This window comes from Branchiostoma lanceolatum, chromosome 9 (assembly GCF_035083965.1).
Source record: "Branchiostoma lanceolatum isolate klBraLanc5 chromosome 9, klBraLanc5.hap2, whole genome shotgun sequence".
Lineage (NCBI taxonomy): Eukaryota > Metazoa > Chordata > Leptocardii > Amphioxiformes > Branchiostomatidae > Branchiostoma > Branchiostoma lanceolatum.
In genome coordinates, this window is record NC_089730.1 from 10943912 (window position 1) to 10966615 (window position 22704).

General features: G+C 38.6%; 1 protein-coding gene across 1 annotated transcript in view; it reads left to right on the forward strand.

Moving 5' to 3' along the window:
* The window catches only part of LOC136441379 (uncharacterized), a 53355-nt gene that overhangs the window by 26250 nt on the left and 4401 nt on the right, over positions 1 to 22704 (forward strand). The window contains exons 28-57 of the mRNA XM_066437643.1: positions 145 to 340; positions 714 to 859; positions 1439 to 1561; positions 2125 to 2259; positions 2773 to 2977; positions 3412 to 3557; positions 4035 to 4157; positions 4561 to 4695; positions 6268 to 6472; positions 7023 to 7168; positions 7579 to 7710; positions 8517 to 8648; positions 9118 to 9319; positions 9684 to 9832; positions 10234 to 10350; positions 10874 to 11008; positions 11437 to 11641; positions 11983 to 12128; positions 12682 to 12801; positions 13291 to 13425; positions 15104 to 15308; positions 16289 to 16431; positions 16923 to 17024; positions 18029 to 18163; positions 18559 to 18763; positions 19093 to 19238; positions 19986 to 20111; positions 20661 to 20795; positions 21650 to 21854; positions 22135 to 22280. Coding sequence (XP_066293740.1) covers positions 145 to 340; positions 714 to 859; positions 1439 to 1561; positions 2125 to 2259; positions 2773 to 2977; positions 3412 to 3557; positions 4035 to 4157; positions 4561 to 4695; positions 6268 to 6472; positions 7023 to 7168; positions 7579 to 7710; positions 8517 to 8648; positions 9118 to 9319; positions 9684 to 9832; positions 10234 to 10350; positions 10874 to 11008; positions 11437 to 11641; positions 11983 to 12128; positions 12682 to 12801; positions 13291 to 13425; positions 15104 to 15308; positions 16289 to 16431; positions 16923 to 17024; positions 18029 to 18163; positions 18559 to 18763; positions 19093 to 19238; positions 19986 to 20111; positions 20661 to 20795; positions 21650 to 21854; positions 22135 to 22280 — 4581 coding nt within the window. The remainder of the gene's footprint in view (positions 1 to 144; positions 341 to 713; positions 860 to 1438; positions 1562 to 2124; positions 2260 to 2772; positions 2978 to 3411; positions 3558 to 4034; positions 4158 to 4560; positions 4696 to 6267; positions 6473 to 7022; positions 7169 to 7578; positions 7711 to 8516; positions 8649 to 9117; positions 9320 to 9683; positions 9833 to 10233; positions 10351 to 10873; positions 11009 to 11436; positions 11642 to 11982; positions 12129 to 12681; positions 12802 to 13290; positions 13426 to 15103; positions 15309 to 16288; positions 16432 to 16922; positions 17025 to 18028; positions 18164 to 18558; positions 18764 to 19092; positions 19239 to 19985; positions 20112 to 20660; positions 20796 to 21649; positions 21855 to 22134; positions 22281 to 22704) is intronic.

Sequence of the window (22704 nt, forward strand, 5' to 3'; positions counted from 1 at the left end):
TTATTTATTATCTTTGTCCCTATGAGTGTGACACCCTCACCACCAAACTGGACTTCTGGGAAGAACAGCTAAGGGCACTTCCAGTATAAATAAAAGCTATAATTAATTGATTGATTGATTGATTGATTGATTGATATCCTACAGAGTGTAGACGTGGCGTACACATACACTGGACCAGCTGAGGCTGAGGATTACCAGGTGTTCTTTGCTGGATACGCTGATGCCAACTGGAGTGACGGACTCGGCAAGGGACTGATGGCTTTCCCAGAGGACTGTCCGGGCAACGCCTGCTTTGTACCCAAAGCTGTTTCAGACTCTCAAAAGCACGAGTTTACAGCCAGTTAGTCAAAATCCATGTCCAGTCTGGTCTTTTTAAACATAGAAATTATCAAATGCTTTGAATATCCACTAACAACAATCAAGATTTTACAATAACCTAAAACATTTCTCTTTAAGTGGATTTACATGTACATGTAGTATCATGCATAGAGAGAATGTCAGATGATTTGTTTGACAGAATGGTAATAGATAGAAACTAAACCTAGAGAGAAGGCAAATGAAACAAGGAAACAATATATCTGAGGTTTGAGGTATACATGCTGTACTAATATAGCACTGTAAACTATAATTATAAGGAGGAGACATTACACAAAGTTGCATGGTATGTGTATACTAGTATTGCTCCAGTCTCATTGTCTTTTCTACATTTGCAGAGAACTGGGTTTGTTATCAGAGTAAGGTGTACAACTGTGGCGAGCCTGAACTGGATCCATACACCTTCCGAGCCGTCAGGAGTTATTTCGAAGGTAACAACGAGGCAGGAATAACAGAAGGGATCATCCTACCTGGTGTGACCACTGTGAGTAAATGTTACAAAGTTTGCTTGTTTATTTATTGGTGATCTCCATTACTGAACTACAAGTATGCACTCTGTTGTCTTTCTGGAGAGGTCTCCAAACAATGTAAATGCCTGTAAGGTCAAATATGTCATTTTGGGTTCATTGCAAAGTGTTGCTCGACTCTTTAGGATCAATTTGACTTAATTTTGACTGTGGATATCTTCCAGAGCATATTCAATATTTAGCAATGATAGTGGAAGGGATCCATTTCTCATGACTGGCCATGTTTCAAAACCAAACAAGGCAAGACCATTGAAAAGATGCAAACCCTCCCAATTTAGATTTCAAAAGCTACAAACATGAATCATTCCACGAGAAATACCTCAGAAATGAAAGAAGTAAAGCCCAGGAAAGTTGACAGAGAAAATTATCTGCTATTTAATTTGCACTAAGGCCACTGACTTCATTGTATGGATGCCATCCACGCTAACATCAATTTTTTTCCTAACCCCCCCCCACACACACACACACATGTAACTTACCGTAGTGAGTGTGAATCGTACAAAGAAGTTACAAATGCCGTAATTGTCAATTTTCAGTACATAGTCAGAACATCACAGGCTGAGAGGGAGGCTGGTATATGCAGGGATGTCTTTGAATTCTGTGTCCCCTTACCGAGGAAACTGCAGTATGGAGAGCCTCCTGCACCCTTGAGTAAAAAGGTGGGGTTTGCCTATTAATTATGCACAGTCAAGACTTGACCACAATAGAAGGGTACTACAAATGTATGTCTAGTATTTTCATATATGTTTGCTATGTCTTAAACTTTTTCATTGTAACCATAGCACATCCAGGTCAGAAGATAAAAAAACAGAAATTCTGCTGCAGTGCCAAGGTCACATTTTACCTGGAGATAAAATGAACACCGATGCTTGATTTATGATTTATGATTGATTCAAGTCTAAGTAAAGATGCTTGATGTCCAACACAGAGTTTAATGGCAGTAAATAGAATACAGGCAATGTTCTTGTAAGACAAAAAAAACAATAAACAACATCCTTTTGAGTTTGAAATTAAGTGTTTACACTGTATTATAAGACATTTTATCAACAATTGTATCATCATGTCTTCATGGTTCAAAATTTAAGATGATAATGTGATGATATTATGGTATATAGAATATGCTGAGTTAAGGGTCAGACTGTTTAATTCAAATGTATGTGTTATCCTAGATGAGTATTTGCATTGTGTCATGACAAAAACGTTTTGTTTTTTTTCTGTGTAGGTTTACATAAAGAGTGGAGAAAACCTCCATGCATACGTCAACAGAAAATCAGGATTTGCCACCCAAGAGTCAATCAATGATGCTCTAGGACAAAGTCGCAAGAGCCTGGACAAAAAGGGACTTCCCAATGACCAGGTAGGAAAACAATTATTGCAACAAATAAAACCATTTTATTAGCTCTCTCTGCAGGACATGTTAAAAATTCTACCTTGTGATCATAAACAACTAAGGCTTGATTGTTTTGTTAAGGAATAATTCACTTGGAAGTTTGATACAGGAATTAATTATGCAAAGTGCAAAATGTGAATACTGCAAAATGTAACAGGTGTTTTATGCTGAATGTACATTTATGTTAACTACTGACAAATGACATGGACATATAAGTGGTTGTCAAATAATCACAACATCACAATCTAGTCTGAAGCAAATATTTGAGATTTGATTCCAATTGCCATTATCAACTAACATGAAACATGAATATTTTGCCCTCTTCTTATTTTGTTCAATTGGAATAACATCTTGTTGTGTTCTTTAGAACATCCCACTGTAGCTTAAGATGGTAGAATTTCCATGAGGAATTTTTGTATACATGATTTAAACAAAATATTTTTTCGAGTATTTCTCAATATCCTCTCTTTCACCATGCAGACCGTTAATGTGTTCTACAACTTTGCGGGCCTGGTGGAAGACCGGGATTACCAGATCTTCTTTGCTGGGTATCCCAAGGCTCCTTGGGGAGATGGCATGGCAACTGTGGTCGAGGAATTCCCACCCAGCTGTCCCAACAAAAACTGCTTCCTCCCAGAAGTACTAAACACACATGGACCGTTCTTGGAACACAAGTTTGACGCTGGTTAGTGAATGGTCAGATTTTTGCGCAATGATGACAAGATCTAGAGTTGAACATTTTGAAATATTCAAAATTAAAGTGAAAGAACCTAGAATGTACATGTAATCCAATATGACTTCTTAGACTAACATTTAATGTTCAAATTATTTTTTCAATCAAGAATTTGCAACCTGCTTTCCTCCAGAAAGTGCCTTTTTTCTCACCCAAGGCAACCCTGGCTGTCCATGTAACATGTTCATGCCAAACCAATAGATAAATATTATTAGATAAATAAAGTCAAAACAGCTGGCATGTATTACTCATTCCTTCCATCACTTTCTCTGAGCTTATGCTTCTGAAATAATCATATGGTTCCTTACATAACATATATCATACTCTACAGTGACTACAATTTACAAATGATTTTGATTCAATTGTTTCTTTCTTTCTTTATCTAGAGAACTGGGTTTGCGTGAAGAGGAATGTGATCCACTGCAGAGAGCCTGAGCTCTCCCCGTCCATGTACAAGGCCATCAGGAGGTACTTCAACGGCAGTAATGATGCGGGCAAGAAGGCAGATATCATCCTCCCTGGGATCACTACTGTAAGTGATACTGGGTGCTAGAAATACTGAATATACATTGTACAAAGTCATGTTTACCTGTACAAGTCATCACCTCTACATAAGGATCACCTGGCCAATAGATAGTTTTCCGCATTGACGCTAACATTTGTTATAATAAGAATTCCATTTATTATGATAAGAATTCTGTCTAGAGTTACCACCTGTCTACACAGACCAGACATTATTGGTCCCCTGAGTGGTCTTCTTGGGCAATTTTGACTGTAGTACCAAAAGAATTTGAACTAGACATTTTGTTGACAAAATTATTCTTTATGATATTTATTTCAATCATGGCACTTAAGTCAAAGAAATGTATTAGGTAGATTTGATGTTGTAGAAATGGCCTCAGATGCAAAGGGTTTTAAATGGGTCAACTATTTTCTGTCTATGTACATTGGTTTTGCATTGCACATTGTACTTCTCATAAGTGTTTTTTCGTTCTTTTTCTAACTACAGTACATAGCTAACACTACGGAGCTTGAGGCAGCTGCGCAGCTCTGCAGAGATATCTACGAGTTCTGTGTGCCTCTGCCAGAGGACTTCACAGAGGAGACCATTCCTGCTCCAACTGAACAAGGGGTACCTACAGAACTTTCTTTCCATCATATTGAAAATTTTACTATTAAAAACAGGATTACATCATATTAATTAAAATTTTACTATTAAAGATTCTTCTTTCTCCGTTTGTTTTGAATTTTGATGACACAAGGAATTTGAAAGTCTACTTTACTTTCAGTCTTGTATTTCAATTAGAATCCTTTAGATTTTTCTGTTATAACTTTTTTGTTATAAGAATATTTAAGTTCAATGTTGATTGGATAGTGTACTTAGATCGAATGTTTCCAAACTCATATGATTGTACATATTTAAAGTGACCTGTGTCTTGAATAATTATATTAGGTTGTACATCAAACCTAAGCCTTAATGTTATAAGCTACAGATTAATTCAAGATATGACCATTCCGAATCTTGATATCTCCAGGTTTATATCAAGGAGGGAGCAAGCCTACAGACCTTTGTGACATCACGGGCAGGATACAGAACCCAGGAGGCAATTGAAGAAGGCCTTAAGGATGTACACAGAAGAATGAATAGGGAGCAACTTGGGTATGATCAGGTAAGGGACTTTACTAATCTAACCTATTTACTTCATCTTGCATTTCATTATTTTAATTTTCCATAATCATGATTGTGTACAGTCAAACCTGTATTAGCGGTCACCTTTGCATAGCGGCCATTTGCCCATAGTGGTCACTTTTTGTCGGTCCCTTGGATTTTTCCCATTGACATAAGCATTAAGAATTCGGCTATAGCGGCCACCTGTCCAACGCGGTCGCGGCCAGACGATTTTCGGTCCCGCGAGTACAGTAACACTGCCGATAACGGTCACGGCGTGCCGGTAGAAGCCGCATCGCCACCGCACGCCGGGTTCAAAATCTTCATTTTTTCACGCAGTTATCAAATTTATGTGGACTCAACTGGATAGGATCATAATAAAGAAAACCAGAATGTTTTATCTTTGTTAGAAAATCCATGATTTGACGCGAAGTCAAGTTATAGTTTTCTTCACAGGGCTTGCGTTTGTACATCGTGGTAAAATTGACCATTTCTGTGCATTTCGACTGGACAAATATTACGGCAGCTTTTTGGAAAATACAGCCCACACATGTACCTGATGCGGTAAGTTCGTGAAATGTTTGAATGCCGGTCCAAATTCCGTTTTCACCGGGAATTCATTCAAATTGTGCTCAAAACGTGTTTCGCGCAATTTTCAAAATGGCGCTGATACAAACTGGGTAGCAGCATAAAGGTCAACGGAAGACACCACTGTTACGGAGGTATAATATACTAAATTTATTTTGCTGCGAAGTATCACTGAGGATAACTACTAAACCAAAAGGTTCAAAATGAATGTGAATAATATTACTAAGATGTAAAATTTGGGCTGTTGCAATTTTCTGAAAAGACAAAAAGCCCTCAAAAGAACGACCTTCTTCTGAGAACCCTATTAGCATAATGGTACATGCTGATCAACACAAGCCACAACAAGAGACTAAGGAAAATTGTCGCCACGATTTTATGTTTGAAAACGGTCGAAAACAAACAGTAAGTGACAACTGAGCAACATGTATTTTGTTCTTAACTAACTAGGAGTAAAAGAACAACAATCGAACTTCTAAAATGTGCCTTACCTGTTTACATGTGTACTGTACGGTGAATAAATGTATCTCAGTGGGTACTGAAAACATGTGTCACTCGTGGTCAATTAATCGACATTTTCTCCATAGCGGCCACCTGTCCTTAGCGGCCAGTTTTGGCCAGTCCCTTGAGTGACCGCTATAGACAGGTTTGACTGTATCTATGAATTGATAACAGCTTATATGACTAAAGATGCATTTGCCATTTATTCACTGCAGCTGTTGTATCACAGAAAATCATAATGCTGGAATTTTGCTTTCTTTCTTTCATAATTCTATCTGGATACAGCTAGTAGTACAGCAATCATAATGGTTGTAGATCTACTTAGCAGAATGTCAACTTTAGAATTTGATATGTCATTAATTGTGTCAAGTAGTAATTAATTGTATAAGTTTACTTCTTGACAAATTTGCAATCTAAATATACCAAATCAATTTTCGTGTTTGAAAAGAAATGTCTTTTCTTACACCTCTTTTATGATACCATCCAGACCGTTGATGTTGTTTACTCCTATGCTGGACCGACTGAATCGGAGGACTATCAGATCTTCTTCGTTGGGTACGCCAAGGCTCCTTGGGGAGACGGACTTGGAAATACGCCAATGACTTTCCCAGACACCTGTCCCAGTGATACCTGTTACCTTCCAGAGATTCTTGCAGAAAGAAAGGGGTTCGCTGAACACAAGTTTAACTCTGGTTAGTTATTTTGTTCCACTTGATACATATTTCTTTGAGTTAGCATTCATTACATTACTAGATGTACTCAATGTTTTTGTACCAGTTGTATTTGCCAATTTGCATATCAAAAATGGACTAACTTTTCAACTTGATATCTAGAATTACTGCCTGATTTCTAGATGGATTTATATTTTAAACACTCCATTTCAAAGAAGACAATGAGGAAGATGTTTTAGAAAAACAAGGGCTAAGCAGTTCCCAAGAAGATATCTCACCATTTGATCCTATAATGATCAGGGACAATCTGACAAGAAACTAAATTCCAGTATAGAGCTTTCAAATTGGTGAATGTTTTATTGTACACTCAAGTCAGTAGAATATAGCAAATGGAATATATTTATTTCCACCATAATGATTGTAGTTTGATGTTGTGTCTTAGCTTTCATTACAGTGATCTATAATGATATATACTATTTAGATATTGGAAAATGCAGTCTAAACATGTTGCAAGCTGATGAAGATTCGGTGACTATCAAGAAAGATTATCGTCTGAATTTATTTATTTCAGAATACTGGGTTTGTGTGCAGAGGAATGTGACGGACTGTGGTCAACCCCAGCTCACCCCCTCCATGGGCAAACCCATCAGGGACTACTTCAGCGGCAAAAATGAGAATGAGCTGACAGCAGATATCATCTACCCTGGTCTCAGTACTGTAAGTACAGGAAAGACGAAACAGTTTATTCATTTATTTTATCTATTAATTTTGTTTAATTTTCAGACAGCCTGGTGGCCTATTCAATTCGGGCAAATTGATTTTCAGTTGGGCCCAGACTACAAAAAAAACCCAGTATAATCAGTATAACAAAAAAAGAGAACTTGTGACACAATTGTAAAATAAATTGGTAGCAAAAAGCTTTGTTGTAAGATATAGACAACTACTATTAGAGTAACACATTCTATACAAATTCCTGTCTAGTATGATATCCACGGCCTATTTACTTCTTTCCAAACGATTATGATAAATATATATATTATGTTATCACAAGCATGTTTGCCTAATCAAAGCTGGGCATCAAGCAAAAATAAGACAACTCTTTTTCTTTTCTTTCTTTTCCCCTGCAGCTGACATGTCTGACAAATGATGATGAAAAGGCTGCTGGGATCTGCAGGGACTTGTTTGAGTTCTGTGTGCCTGTGCCAAAGTCATTCTTGGAAGGAGATGCTCCTTCAGCTCCAACTGAAGATGTCGAAGGGGTGTGTACTTTAATTTTCCTGACATTTGTAGACCAGATGTTTTTAATGTCAAACATTGTATTTGAACTTTTACAGCAATGTAGATTAGATGTAAAATTAGAATACATGTATTACAAAGTCATGTGTATTTCAAATCTTAAAACACAAAAAGGCACATGGTCTATGAATAATCTACATTGTCACAGTGCAATTCTGAGAGGGAGTGTGGTACTTGAAGATACCACAATCATGCATCCAAGGTAATTGTGTGGCAATGTGTAACTACCACACTAACACCCATTCCCATCCCTGGTGCTGAGTGACATTCACACCGACATTACCATCCCTGTCCTTGGTGCTGAATGACATTCACACTCACACTGCCGTCCCTGTCCTTGGTGCTGAATGACATTCACACTGACACTGCTATCCCTGTCCTTGGTGCTGAATGACATTCACACTGACACAGCCATCTCTGTCCTTGGTGCTGAATGACATGCACAATGACGTTGCCATCCCTGTCCTTGATGCTGAATGACATTCACATTGACGCTGCCATCCCTGTCCTTGGTGCTGAATGACATTCACCCTGACATGGGCACTCCTGTCCTTGGTGCTGAATGACATTCACACCGACACTGCCATCCCTGTCCTTGATGCTGAATGACATTCACACCGACACTGCCATCCCTGTCCTTGGTGCTGAATCCCATTCACACCGACGCTGCTACCCGTCTCCTTGGTGCTGAATAACTGCATTTGTGCGATACATTCAATGGCAATGTAATGAATTGCAAAGCTAAATCCACCTGATTTATCATGGCCAGGCTTACATCAAGAAGGGCAGTCTTCAGACCTATGTGACCAGAACAACAGGGTACAGAACCCAGAAGGCCATCGGTAAAGCTCTGAAGAAAGTACGCAAGAGCCTGGACAAGCATAACCTGGAATATGATCAGGTAGGGCACTTGGTGAATGTGTAAAAGATATACATGAATTGCACGTCCAAAAGAATATTATACTGTAGTTACGATGCATTGTGTAGGTGTCACATTTTACTTTGCCAATAGAAATACACATTACAGCTGAAAGTCTATCAACATCTATTCAGCAGTACTATATCAATAAAAGAATCATGGTTGCAGACAGTTAACATCAGCATTGTTATGTTTTTACATCTAGATAGGTTGGGCTATGGGATCAGTCAATTATTGACAAGCATGGAAGTTGATTTGCGTTTAGTTGATGAATCATGTTGTAAGTGTACATGTAACCGTTACAGCTTGACTGTAGGTGGCATAACACCCAGAGGCAGTGATTATTTCCCGTCATGAAGAAACAGTTGAAAGGCTTTTTGTATGCATTTCATTTTCCACAAAGCTGACCCACAGAACATAGATTCAATCTGAGCTATGATGTTAATTGCAGACCGTCGATGTAGTCTACACTTACGGTGGACCAAATGAAGACAAAAGGTACGAGGTGTTCTATGCCGGGTACGCCATGGCGCCTTGGGGAAATGGACAGAGACAGAAAGTTGAGGACATCCCCTCTAGCTGTCCAAGTGACAGCTGCTTCGTCCCAGAAACCAAGAAGGCCCACAGCATGTTGGAACACAGCTTTGATGTTGGTTAGTCACAAAGATGCTTTCTAGACCATTCATAGACATCTAGGGATGATATTTTGCAAATCAAACCTTCAGATAAGGTAAAATCATTGAAAATAGGTTTCAAAGGAAAGCCAAGGATTTTAGGTTATTTTGCATTATTGTATTACATCATACACTAGTTCAAAGTCAACATAATTTGATAAAAGACCATCCCATAAAAGTAACTTACTTGATTGTATAATGTTTTGTAATCCTTACCTGTGTAAAAGGTCTGTAGCAATTAAAAGGGTAAAACTATGTTTTAAAGTGTTCTATCTTAAACTTGTTTCATTTGTATGATTTGGAATATTATCATCTTTTAAATACACATTTTTTGGTGTTTCAGAAAACTGGGTGTGTGTGAAGAGGAATGTGATTCACTGCGGGCCTCCAGAGCTTTCCCCCTCGATCTTTGAGAGCATCAGGAAGTACCTCAGTGGTGGCAACAAGGCAGGAAAGAAAACAGATAAATTCATGCAGCCCGGTATCAAAACTGTAAGTACCACCCAAATGTCATTATGATTCTTATTGAACAGTAATGAGGATATGTACAAATGCATGTTGAACCTCATAATCATGTCTGCTATTTTGATAGGCCAAATTTGTTAAAAGAATAAATCTATATACTAGTATTGTACTCATCACTCCAGATTAAGTTCACTGGACTTGAGCTATTTAAAAAATTGACAAAATATTAATGTCAGTTTTATGAAGTCAACAATATACCCAGTAGTCAGCTGGAGTCTCAGTCATTGTTCTTTGTGTATTCCATCTATAGTTCATTATATCTAAAAAAAATGAGGCAAATTAAAAACAGAATGTTTCACACACAATGAACATAAGTAACTAATGCAAGTTTCATTTAATCATTGAGAGATCTTTACTTTGATTTGCAGATGACAGCGAAGACAGGATGGAAAGCAGCCGCCGCTTTTGAGTGCGACGATACCTTTGAGTTCTGTGTGCCTCTGCCTGAAGAGTTTAACGACCTGCCTGCTCCCACTGTGGATGGGGTATGTTTTTTAACAGTCCCGGTTTTGAGTCATGACACTGTGTGATCTCCTCTTGGGCCCCCTTTCTACGTGTAGATTAGACAGCAATCCCAGAGCCACCGTTGAGCAACCAAAATTGGCTTTCTGTGACCCTTGGTTTTATGATTGGAATATGATGTATATGATGTTAAAGTTGGATTTAAAAGACAACAAAGACCAGAAAACCTTTCGGAAAATTGGTTGAGCGATCTTGGCCTTTTTTGGGGTCATTCAGCAGTTGCTGAGAGATTGCAGCCTGTAGTGGAAAGGGGTTTTAGTAATACACAGTCCAGATTTGTATATAAATGAGAAAAGGTATGACAATACAGAATGATTGTACAGTTGCTGAAAACTTTTATGCAAAAATTTGAAAAGTAAACATATCACATACACAAACTCTTGATTGTTCTCACAACAATCTTTTATTGGCTAGCCCTTTATTAAGAATTTAGACTCATGGAATATTTCATTTACAGTCCTTCCGTTCTTTCTGTCTTGTGTGCAGGTTTATCTGAAGACAGGTGCAAAGCTACAAACATACGTGTCAAAGAGGACTGGCTATGAAACACAGACAGCGATAGACTCTGCTCTGCACCACGTTCATGACTGTCTTCACAGACATGCTTATGAATATGATGAGGTACATGTTGTTCAGAACTTCAGCTATTTTACATTGTAATGCCTGATGATGTGGAACTTTCTTTAAATTTTATGTTTCGGACTTTGCGATCATGTGATATTTTGCCAATACTGTTTTACAATACTTTACATTGAAGTTGAATACAAGAGGGAATAAGAGTCTTTGTAATTGCAGTTTTTAAACACTGACAAATTCTAACTCTATTTGCCTTAAGCATTTATTCTGCATCTTCAATGGAAAAAACACCTAAAAGCAGGCATCCTCTAGAGTGAAGCACAGCTTAAAGCTTATTTGATCCATAGCACAAGCTGGAAGTACAATGTTGTCTTCCCATCGTCATGGAGACACGAGTACAATATATTATGCACCTGTCAATGGCATGGGTGGTTTATGATGTAAAGTAACATGTTTTACCTTGTTTTGTGTAGACTGTTGATGTTGTCTACTCGTTCGATGGCCCAACTGAAGCCCACGACCACAAAGTGTTCTATGTGGGGTATGCCAAAGCACCGTGGGGTGAGGGACTTGGAAACGGAGTCATGGCGACACCGACTGACTGCCCGAGTAACACCTGCTTCCTCCCAGAAATCGTGGCGGAGCACAAAAACATGTTTGAGCACAAGTTTGATGTTGGTCAGTTAGTGTTTGTTGTTTTGGTTAATGTGTGGTTGTGAAAATGATGAAATAGAGAAGGATTATCATTGTCTTTATTTCCTTGTAAATTTAATGCATTACAGCCAAAGAAGATTGCTAAATAGATGATTGTATAACAACAACTGTATTGTCCATGACCTGCTATTTGATAACATTCGACTGTTCACCGCATGTGTGTCACAAAACTGCTCTGCATTTTGTATTCAAATGCTTGGTCCCGACAGCTTGATATGTAAAGGCAATGCCTAGAATAGCTGAAAACTTTACTTAGATTATGAGACTCATATGCAGTACAAGTATGAATATTTTTTTTTCTTCAGAAAACTGGGTTTGTGTGAAGGAAGTCATGACTGACTGCAGTGAGCCGGACTTCTCTTCGTCTAAGTTCAAGTACATCAGGAAGTACTTCAGCGGCAGCAACGCAGCAGGGCTGAAGGCTGAAGTAATCCTTCCCGGAGTCACCACTGTAAGTTGTTGAAAAATGGTAGCTCTGCATTATTGTTAAGTTTGGCAATATCTAGTCATCATCATCGTTCATCCTTGTTTCAGGGTGTAGCAAGAAAAGATTGTTCTCCCGAACTGCTTGTTGTTTATTGCTGACAGAGAGAAGTTCATATCCTTCTAGTAATCAAAATTAAGTGTATATAATTATATTCTATACCAAATGTCACAGGAATGATTTTTATCATCGATAACTTGATGCACATTGCGGCCATTCAGATCAATTTCTAATTCTATAAGTCTGTTTCAAGGATATAGTGTTGTCTTTATTCTAATCATTGTTTCTCTGTATGGCAATCAACCTTCTCCTAGCTGAAGTAGCCGTTTGGCAACCAAATTTGTATTAGGCTTTATGGGGTTAGACAGCAGGGAGAGGGTTTAAATTATTTTTTAAGTACATGTTGTACTCCCGAGTCATGATTATTTGGTACATGTATAATCATTTTATGACAAACAATTTTCATAGGCTATAGGTTAACCCTGTATTTTTATTTTTTTTCCAACGACGGATTTCACAGTACACATCGAAAACATCAGAGGCTGACATTGCTGCTGGTATCTGCAAAAATGTGTATGAGTTCTGTGTGCCTGTGCCAGGAGACGTGAAGGGAGACCCTCCAGCTCCTAAAGATGACAGGGTGGGCAACCTTTTCTCTGTGTTGTTTCTCATCCGTAGCATACATATTTAATGACAGCCACTATTTCATTCTAGGATCTTTTAATGCACCAACTTACATGTAATCTGTATATCAGTACTGTTGGAAAATATCAAATGAAATGTTTAACAGCTACTTAACATTTTACTTGTAGTAAAGCATTGATTTGGTGCATATGTCCTTATGGTTATGGACGTTGTAAATATAGTTGAGACAAGGCAGCAGATCCATATCAGATTCTGTACTTATTTCTTTGATACTAGTGGTAACGTTACAGGCAAAAATTAGAACACCAGACATGTAGAACAATAAATATTCCTTCAACAGAAAATGTACATTGTATACCATAATCACAGTAAGATGTCATGACTAAAACAACTAAATGTTAGTTGTTGTTTTTTTCTGTCAGGCCCCACATACCATACAATACCAGTCCAACTCACCTTTAATCCATTACAATCTTATATTCAGGTTTACATTAAGAAGGGAGCCACTCTGCAAACATACGTCACAAAGACAAGTGACAGGAGAACCCAGTCTGCCATCAACTATGCTCTGATGAAAACACGGAGGGACTTGAATACATATGGACTGGACTATGATCAGGTGAAGATAGTCTCCTGTTGACTAGAAATGAAATGTAAAACATGTATCATAAGTACAGTCAAACCTGTATTAGCGGTCACCTTTGCATAGCGGCCACCTGCCCATAGTGGTCACTTTTTGTCGGTCCCTTGGATTTTTCCCATTGACATAAGCATTAATAATTAGGCTATAGCGGCCACCTGTCCAACGCGGTCGCGGCCAGACGATTTTCGGTCCCGCGAGTACAGTAACACTGCCGATAACGGTCAATGTGCGGCGGTGGAAGCCACATCGCCACCGCACGCCGGGTTCAAAATCTTCATTTTTTTATGCAGTTATCAAGTTTATGTGAACTCAACTTGACAGGATAATAATAAAGAAAACAAGAATGTTTTATCTTTGTTAGATTATCCATGGTTTGACGCGAACTGAAGTATTTCTTCACATGGCTTGCGTTTGTACATCGTAGCATATTTGACTATTTCTGTGCATTTGGACTGGGCAAAGGTTACGGTAGTTTTTGGAAAATACAACCCGCACATGTATCTGATGCGCCAAGTTCGCGAATTGTTTCAACGTCGGCCCAATATTTCCGTTTTCCCCGGGAATTCATCCGAAAATGTGCCCAAACACGATTTTCAAAATGGCGGAGCAGCATAAAGGTCATCGGAAGACACCACTGTTGCGGAGGTATAGTGTGTTAAATTTATTTTGCTGCAAACTATCACTGAGGATAATTAGTTAACCAAAAGCTTAAAACTAAATATGGATAACATTACTATGATGTAAAATTTGGGCTGTTGCAATTTTCTGAAAAGAAAAAAGCCCTCAAAAGGGCGACCTTCCTCTCATTACCCTATTAGCATAATGGTAGAAGCCGATCATGACAAGCAAACAACAACAGACAAGGAAAATTGTCGCCACGATTTTATGTTTGAAAACGGTCGAAAACGAACAGTAAGTGGCAACTGAGCAACATATATTTTGTTCTTAACTAACTAGGTAGCATTTTTCTGCGAAGGACTTTGTTTCATATGATTAAAACTCGTTGGTGACGCGTGTGCTGGCAGCGAAGCAGTCGCGAAGGATCAAGAGTAGAGTATGGCGATGCTGGTCTGTTCAGACATGAAGCTCGAACAAGCCATGGATTTTGGAGTTGGCAGATACAATATTCTTTTTTCAAGCCCATAATAGAAGTAAAAGAACAACAATCGAATTTCTAAAATGTGCCTTACCTATGTAATGTTTACATGTGTACTGTACGGTGAATAAATGTATCTCAGTGGGTACTGAAAACATGTGTCACTCGTGGTCAATTAATCAACATTTTCTCCATAGCGGCCACCTGTCCTTAGCGGTCAGTTTTGGCCAGTCCCTTGAGTGACCGCTATAGACAGGTTTGACTGTACATGGATCTGGGTGTCTATTATATGATATAAGTAGGCATGGCTATATCATATCCTAAATCTATCATCAATTTTAAGTCATAATACTATTTTTCACTTTACATCTATTTCTGAGAAGGGTGATAAAAATAAAGGTTCTTCCCAATTGTCATATGAATATAGATTGCACAGTTAAACATACAATCTATAGAATATACATTGTATAGTGACTAATTTTGCATGAGAACATTTTCCTGGTTGAATAATCTAAATGTTTTCCTTCTTGCCACCTCCTTTCTGCAAAACCACACCAGACTGTTGATGTGGTGTACTCATACCACGGACCGAGTGAAGACCAGGACTACCAAGTGTTCTTTGCGGGCTATGCCAAGGCACCGTGGGGTAATGGACTGGGAGAGGGAGTGGTGGCCTTCCCTGACGACTGCCCAAATAATAACTGTTTCCTACCAGAGGTTCTTGGTGAAGAGGACGGCTTCATTGAGCACAAATTTGATGCTGGTCAGTCAAATCAAGCATCTTGTTTGCTCTGTTGTATCTGCTGCAGTGGAAGTAAAGTAAAAGTTCAGATGTTATAATTTTCAATATGATAAGTGTACATGTAGTGTAACAATAATACTGTTCTATCTAGTAGCTAAGATGCTCTCAGCTATTGTGTAAAGTGATGAATGATTTATTTTAGCTAAGAATGATGCCAACTACATTTTATTATCTTTGGGATGAAATGTTAGTGCTCTGTGTTACTGAAAATTACTTTACTAATAAGTACAATGTAACCCCTCAACTGATACTGAAAGCATGTCAAATTGATAGTTTGTAATCTGTAAAATAAATCATAATGTAATTCAAACCTGCACAATCCAATTGTTGCACATGAAATGGTGGTTTTTGTAGTACATTTAGCTCAGCACCAAGGATGTCGCACTGTTCTCATGTTCTTAAATTCAAAATTTGTATTTCAGGGAACTGGGTTTGTGTGCAGAAGTGTTTGTTTCTGTAGTGTAGTTAGTTCAGCACCAAGGACAGCACTGTTGTCATGCTCTTAAATTCAAGATTTGTATTTCAGGGAACTGGGTTCGTGTGCAGAAGTGTGTGTTTTTGTAGTGTAGTTATTTCAGCACCAAGGACAGAACTGTTGTCATGTTTTTTTAATTCAAAATTTGTATTTCAGGAAACTGGGTTTGTGTACAGAAGTGTTTGTTTTGTAGTGTAGTTAGTTCAGCACCAAGGACAGAACTGTTGTCATGTTTTTTAATTCAAAATTTGTATTTCAGGGAACTGGGTTTGTGTACAGAAGTGTTTGTTTTGTAGTGTAGTTATTTCAGCACCAAGGACAGAACTGTTGTCATGTTTTTTTAATTCAAAATTTGTATTTCAGGAAACTGGGTTTGTGTACAGAAGTGTTTGTTTTGTAGTGTAGTTAGTTCAGCACCAAGGACAGAACTGTTGTCATGTTTTTTAATTCAAGATTTGTATTTCAGAAAACTGGGTTTGTGTGCAGAAGGATGTGATTGATTGCCGTCCCCAGGTCGACCCGTCTCGCTTCACCCTCATCAGGAACTACTTCAAGGGCAAAAATGAGGCAGGAAAGACTGCAGAGCTTATTGTCCCTGGAATCCTTACCGTGAGTACTATTGTCATGTTATTAGGTATGGTTGGAAATCAAGTCGTTCCAAAAGTAGTAGCATTTTCCAATAATTCAGAATTTTCAGTTGCAATATTGTGATACTTATGAATAGTGGAACATGTATTACTAAGTATATGAGCAATTAGAATTAGTAAAAGTTTTTCTTAAATCTGCAAACTTTAGTCTGTAGTCTGTGATCATATATACAGCTGATACTTAGCATTTACAACTAGTTCACACAGTCTTATTATGTCTATTGTCAATACAATTTGAGTAGACTGAAAGGCAAAGCCATGTGCAACTGGTTATATGTACTACCACAGTGTCTACAAAATTGTCATTTACCAAAAGAACATTGAATATGAAAATAGCAAAAAAATAAGCTTTATGATTATAATGTATGTGCATGTGTCGTATTACACAAGTGCTACAATAGCACGTGTGTAAAAAGTTCTCTGAATTAATGTTTGCCTTTTACTGGATTACAGTTGACCCATAATGGGACCTCCTGCCCGGTCAGCTTCGAGTTCTGTGTTCCACTGCCGAAGGACATGCAGGAAGGGGAGCCGCCTTCTCCAACGGACAAGGCAGTATGTACTGTTTTGTGCCCCACTTCTTCATATTGTATAATGACAACATTGCTGCATATCATTATAGATAAATTTTCAAAATGCAGCTTCTTCCTGTAAATTGCAAATCAAATAAGTGTGGCAATTAAAAATTATTGCCATAGCGAAGGTGCCTGGGTTGATCTTACTTCAGTGTAAGGCAAGTACCTACGTAGTACTCTAAGTTCTGCCATAATATTTGTTCAAAAATAATATATTTGTTCACTTAAAAATCAGAAATGCGTCTGCCAAGCAGATATAAATAGGCACTATAAGTATAACCTGATGAGTTCCAGGCAGATATCGAAAGGCCGAGCACACTCCCGGTGTAGTGTCTTTCTCTGCCATTTTTGGATAGGCGGAGTGAGAATCTTTAGGCCAGAGGTTTAGAAATTCGGTTTGCTGGGGCTCCTATGATCGTTTTGGTTGTTGTTCTAGCTCTGTCAGAGCTACTGTCGTTTTCTTCCGACACCACACCCCTCCACGTAAAGCGTTCAGTGTAGACTGCCCAAGCGGTAACCAGGTTCTTTATCGTTCTGCTAAAAAACTTTGCCTTTCTATATTTGCCTGGATCTTCAAGTTTTGGTGTCCACAGAGGTTTTTTGGTGGAAGGCATGATGTTCAACACGTTTTTGTGAAAATAGATCACCTGGGGTAGGGTGAAAACCCTTTTCAAAGAATACTGACACACTCCCAACAGTACGAAATTTGACACCACGTTAGTAGGTCATCTGTCATTGACCTGCGTGCGGGCATGCCAGGCCTACTAACAAGGTATAGAGTGGCAGGCGGGCGTTCCCCAGGGTTTGCGCGGACGGATTGTAGAAATTCCTGTGGAATTCTGGGAATTCTTGCAAATCGGGCGTAAAGTATACTATTAAGCTCGCTCCTGAAGCTTTGCTAAAATCATAATTATAGAGTTTTACAATAACTGACCTGTATCTTATAACTATCAACTGACAGTGTCATGATATTGTTCTCTTCAGGTGATAATCAAGAAGGGTGCCAGTCTACAGACTTATGTGACTAGAAGGACAGGATTCAGGGACCAGGAGACAATCAGTGAAGCCTTGTACTCTGTCAAGAGCAGGCTAGACAAAACTGGTCTCGAGTATGATCAGGTAAGGAAAACATTGTGCAATGCAAGCTCAACATTGCAAGTGATGTTAGCTTCACATTAGTGAAGATTTGTGAAGCCTAAGGCAGACTACTTGGTCTTTGGTGGACATGGAGATTAAGATTTTTAATTTTGGTTGTATTTGCTCACTCGACTTTCACCCAACTTGAAAGAGTAACATTTCTTGGGAGGAGATGTTAAGCCAAGTGTTCCATGTTTGAGGAGAGCCACCTTGTCTTGACCACACTTAAAAAACCTACATTGAATAAGAGTAGGCTACATCCTAGTATGTGTGTGTGGATGAATTGTATCAGTTTGATCTTACACAGCTTGTATACTAAACTGTAAAAAGCTGGATGGTGTGTCACATCAGGTTGACACTTTTGTTGAACCTTGCAGACAGTTGATGTGGTCTACACCTGGGCCGGGCCGACTGAGTCTCAGGACCACCAGGTGTTCTTTGCCGGGTATGCCAAGGCTCCGTGGGGAAACGGTCTGGGGAAGGGTGTGGTCGACTTCCCGTCCAGCTGTCCCAGTGACACCTGCTTCCTCCCAGAGACTGTGGGGGAGAAGGAGGGATTCGTGGAGCACAAGTTTGAAACTGGTCAGTCCATTTCTCTGTCCTAATTGGTACAAAGTTACCTATCATTAGCTTAAAGGGCTTTGTCTCTTTGATAGGTATATTGTACTGCTGTCTTTATATTCATAATGTCATTTCTGTCTTGAAATATACTTAAGAATAGATATTACATATATATTGGTGACTGATACATAACTTAATGTTTTTTGTAGTCAGTAATATCACAGTGCTCAATGCTGTGATCACCATAACTGTTATATTTGAAAAACTGTACCTTAATTGTGATTGACAGTCCACTGACTAACTAGATAAATGGAGATTTAATAGACTAAGTGCATGTAATTGTATTTCAGAAAACTGGGTGTGTATTAAGGAGGATGTGAGAAGGTGTGGACATCCTGAACCGTCCCTGGCTACCTTCAAAACCATAAGGGGATACTTCAGCGGCGAGAATGATGCAGGAAAAGAGGCTACCTTTGTGTACCCTGGAATTACCTCTGTAAGTCCTACTGTAAATATTAGGCAACCCAAGCAATATTTGGGCCCCGAAAATTGGATTTTTAAAGTCAATTTATTTAGTTATTTATATACATGATTAATTCAAACAACACTATCACAATGTATAGCGACGTCCATCATGCAAAAGTATGACTTCGTTGTAATGTGAGAACTCACTGAAAATCGTTGCTGGGGTTTTTGTAGGCTCGCGAAACTAAGGGGATCATCGTATGGTATGTTTTTGCACGGTTTTAAAAAGCTCAAAGTATGGAGTTATTACACAAATGTGCTAGACAGTGTTAGTACATGTCACTACAATAAAGATTTCAGCATCTTTTTATTTCCATTTTTTGGTCCCTAATAGCATTTAGAACTCATGGCACAGTGTTAGTCAATAGTTTGTGGTATATTTGAGTTCACAGATGAAACGATAGTGTAGAAAACAATGACATACAAGCAGAACATATCTTTGCAAACTTAAGAACTTTAAACTTCAAAGCCAATGCTTGGTCAAAACTACTGTTAGTTATTTTTGAGGTCTTGATATTTAAGACTTAAGCTTTTTTTAACTCTATATCTTGCTCTATTGGATATACATTCTAAGGTGCTCCTTGCTTCTTAGAATATATAATATTAAGTTTTTTGGCCCATGGGTTTTTTGAATCGGGGATGGGTGCCACCGCAGGCCTTAAGTTCAGGACAGGACAAGTTTAACTTAACTCTTTTCTTACCTTTGTTATTCCTGTAGGTTACATTGTCGGCAACTGTGCAGCGTGACCGCGCCATTGGAATCTGCAACGATGTGTTTGAGTTCTGTGTCCCTCTGCCCAAGGACTGGCCACAGGATGAGCCTCCTGTTCCCTCTAACAAACAGGTCATTTTTCCTTTTGTCGCGTTTTCAACATTTAGTTATTCCCAATAACTTGCACTTATTATAAGGAAAGTTAAGAGTTATGTCTGTTTTTAATTCTCAAGACTAGAATTTTCTATGGGTGTATAACTGAGGAGTGAAAAAACAACAACCTGGTGTTTGATGTATGCATGGATTTATGTCACTCTTTCATGGATATGTACCAATAAATTTAAGATCTTTCAACTGATATCACTTTTTTTTAAATCTGCAACTTGGAAGATTAGTTTTGCTTCTATCAAAGAAGGTAACATCTACCAACATACTCCCACCAGTACATAATTGTGCCACCCTGAAAAGATACGTCCAAACAAATCTCCAACCCAACGTCCCCCAGTATAATGCACTCCTGTATATCTAAACTGTGCATACCTGGATGGTGCTACACTAGAAATCTCTCAAACCCACTGTTTTTCAATGAGGCGGATTTATGTAACCTGGAGAATTAATGTTAATGGAAGATAATTAGCAGTTAAAGATCATTGTTGATTATGTTTCGTTTTTTGTGTGCAGGTTTATGTAAAGAAGGGAGCGTCTCTGCAGGCGTATGTGACAAGGAGGGTCGGCTACAGGACACAGGCAGCCATCAGTGAAGCCTTGGAGACTTTACGGCACAGCTTGAACAGGCATGGGCTGCAATATGACCAGGTAACATCACACTTAAAAATCCTGTAACCTGAAACCAATAGTAATTATTTTGTGTTGCATTTCAAAGTGGTAGATTGACAAAATGTTGATTGAAGTAACTGTCAGTAGTAATGTTTGAGTGCAAAACATAATGATAGAAAAAAGCTACACATCATTCAATTTCTTGTTATTCTGTGATAGCCCTGTATCTCAATTATATCTCAAAAGAATTTACATGTATTGGAAGATAACATGTATACCAATGATTAAAAGAATATGACAAGTTTATCTACAATTACAGACATTTACATGACAGTTAGTTCAGCGCCAAGGACAGCCCTGACGTCATCTTTAATCATGTTTGAGTTTCGAATCGTCTCTACTCACATTAAAATAACACAAGTTCATCTAAAAGCATAAGGCATCCAACTAATGGTTAGTTCAGCACCAAGGACAGTCCTGTTGTCATCTTTAATCATGCTTGAGTCTTTAATTGTCTCTATGCACATCAAAAGAACACAAAAGGTTAATCTAAAAGGACTTGTAAGCCATCTACATAATAGTTAATTCAGCACCAAGGAAAGTCCTGATGTCATCTTTAATCATGTTTGAGTTTCGAATCGTCTCTACTCACATTAAAATAACACAAGTTCATCTAAAAGCATAAGGCATCCAACTAATGGTTAGTTCAGCACCAAGGACAGTCCTGTTGTCATCTTTAATCATGCTTGAGTCTTTAATTGTCTCTACTCACATGAAAATAACACAACAAGTTCATTTAAAAGCATAAGGTATCTACATAATGGTTAGTTCAGCACCAAGGACAGTCCTGTTGTTATCTTCTTTGAATCATTTCAAAATGCTTGTTTTTGCAGAGTGTTGACGTGGTCTACACTTATACTGGGCCGACTGAAAACCAGGGCTATGGGGTTTTCTTTGCTGGATATGCCAAGGCTCCCTGGGGCAACGGACTAGGGGAGGGAGTGGTCGACATCCCTTCAACCTGCCCTAGTGACACATGCTTCCTGCCAGAGGTTGTCAGCGAAAACGAAGGATTCATCGAGCACAAGTTTGCTGTTGGTAGGTCAACGCATATTTTGTACCTTAGTTTCTATATTGGTTAACCAATGTAACACACCAACTTTGCAGGCTCCTAGTACACTGTAACATAAATATCGACCCAGCAAGTGTCTGGAATGAAAAGGCCTCTTATATCGTTTGTGCAATCATGTTTAAACCAGTCATGTACATCAAGTATTTCATCATGTACACACCATGTACATTGCTGCCTATTGGCAAAGACAGTTTGACGTTCCTGGACCTATTTTAGAAATTGTTTGAATGTCTTTATTTCTTACAGAAAACTGGGTTTGTGTGGAGAGACAGGTGTTTGACTGTGGTCATCCTGAGCTCACCCCCTCCATGCACAGGGCCATCAGGAGATACTTCGAAGGCAGCAACGAGGCTAAGGCAACAGCAGGAGTAGTGGTGCCTGGTCCCACTAGTGTACGTAATACAGTAACAGTTGTGTGTTAGCCTTCGTACCATCCTCTGTTGTTACCGCTAGTTCTCCCTTTTTCCTCTCTATTTCACCTTTCAAAAGGGGAGAGCCAGCGGTACATACGGAGGATGGTAGCCAGGATAGCTGTGTGTTAGATGTGCTGACCATGGACAATAATTCACAACCAATTTTCTGTTGATATTTCATGTTGTTGGGTATTCGGAAAATTTTTAAGTCTACTCTGAGAAAATTATTTGCATCAAAACATTCATCAATCAAAAGCCATTCAAAGCCATCATATACAGAGCAAGTTATATTCTGAATTTGTTTTATCAGAAAAGTTTTTTGCTTCTAGGTGAAACATGGCTAACAGATAATATTTGTCATGTTGGGGTTGCAAGCTCTGATGCTGGGATTTGAACCCATGAC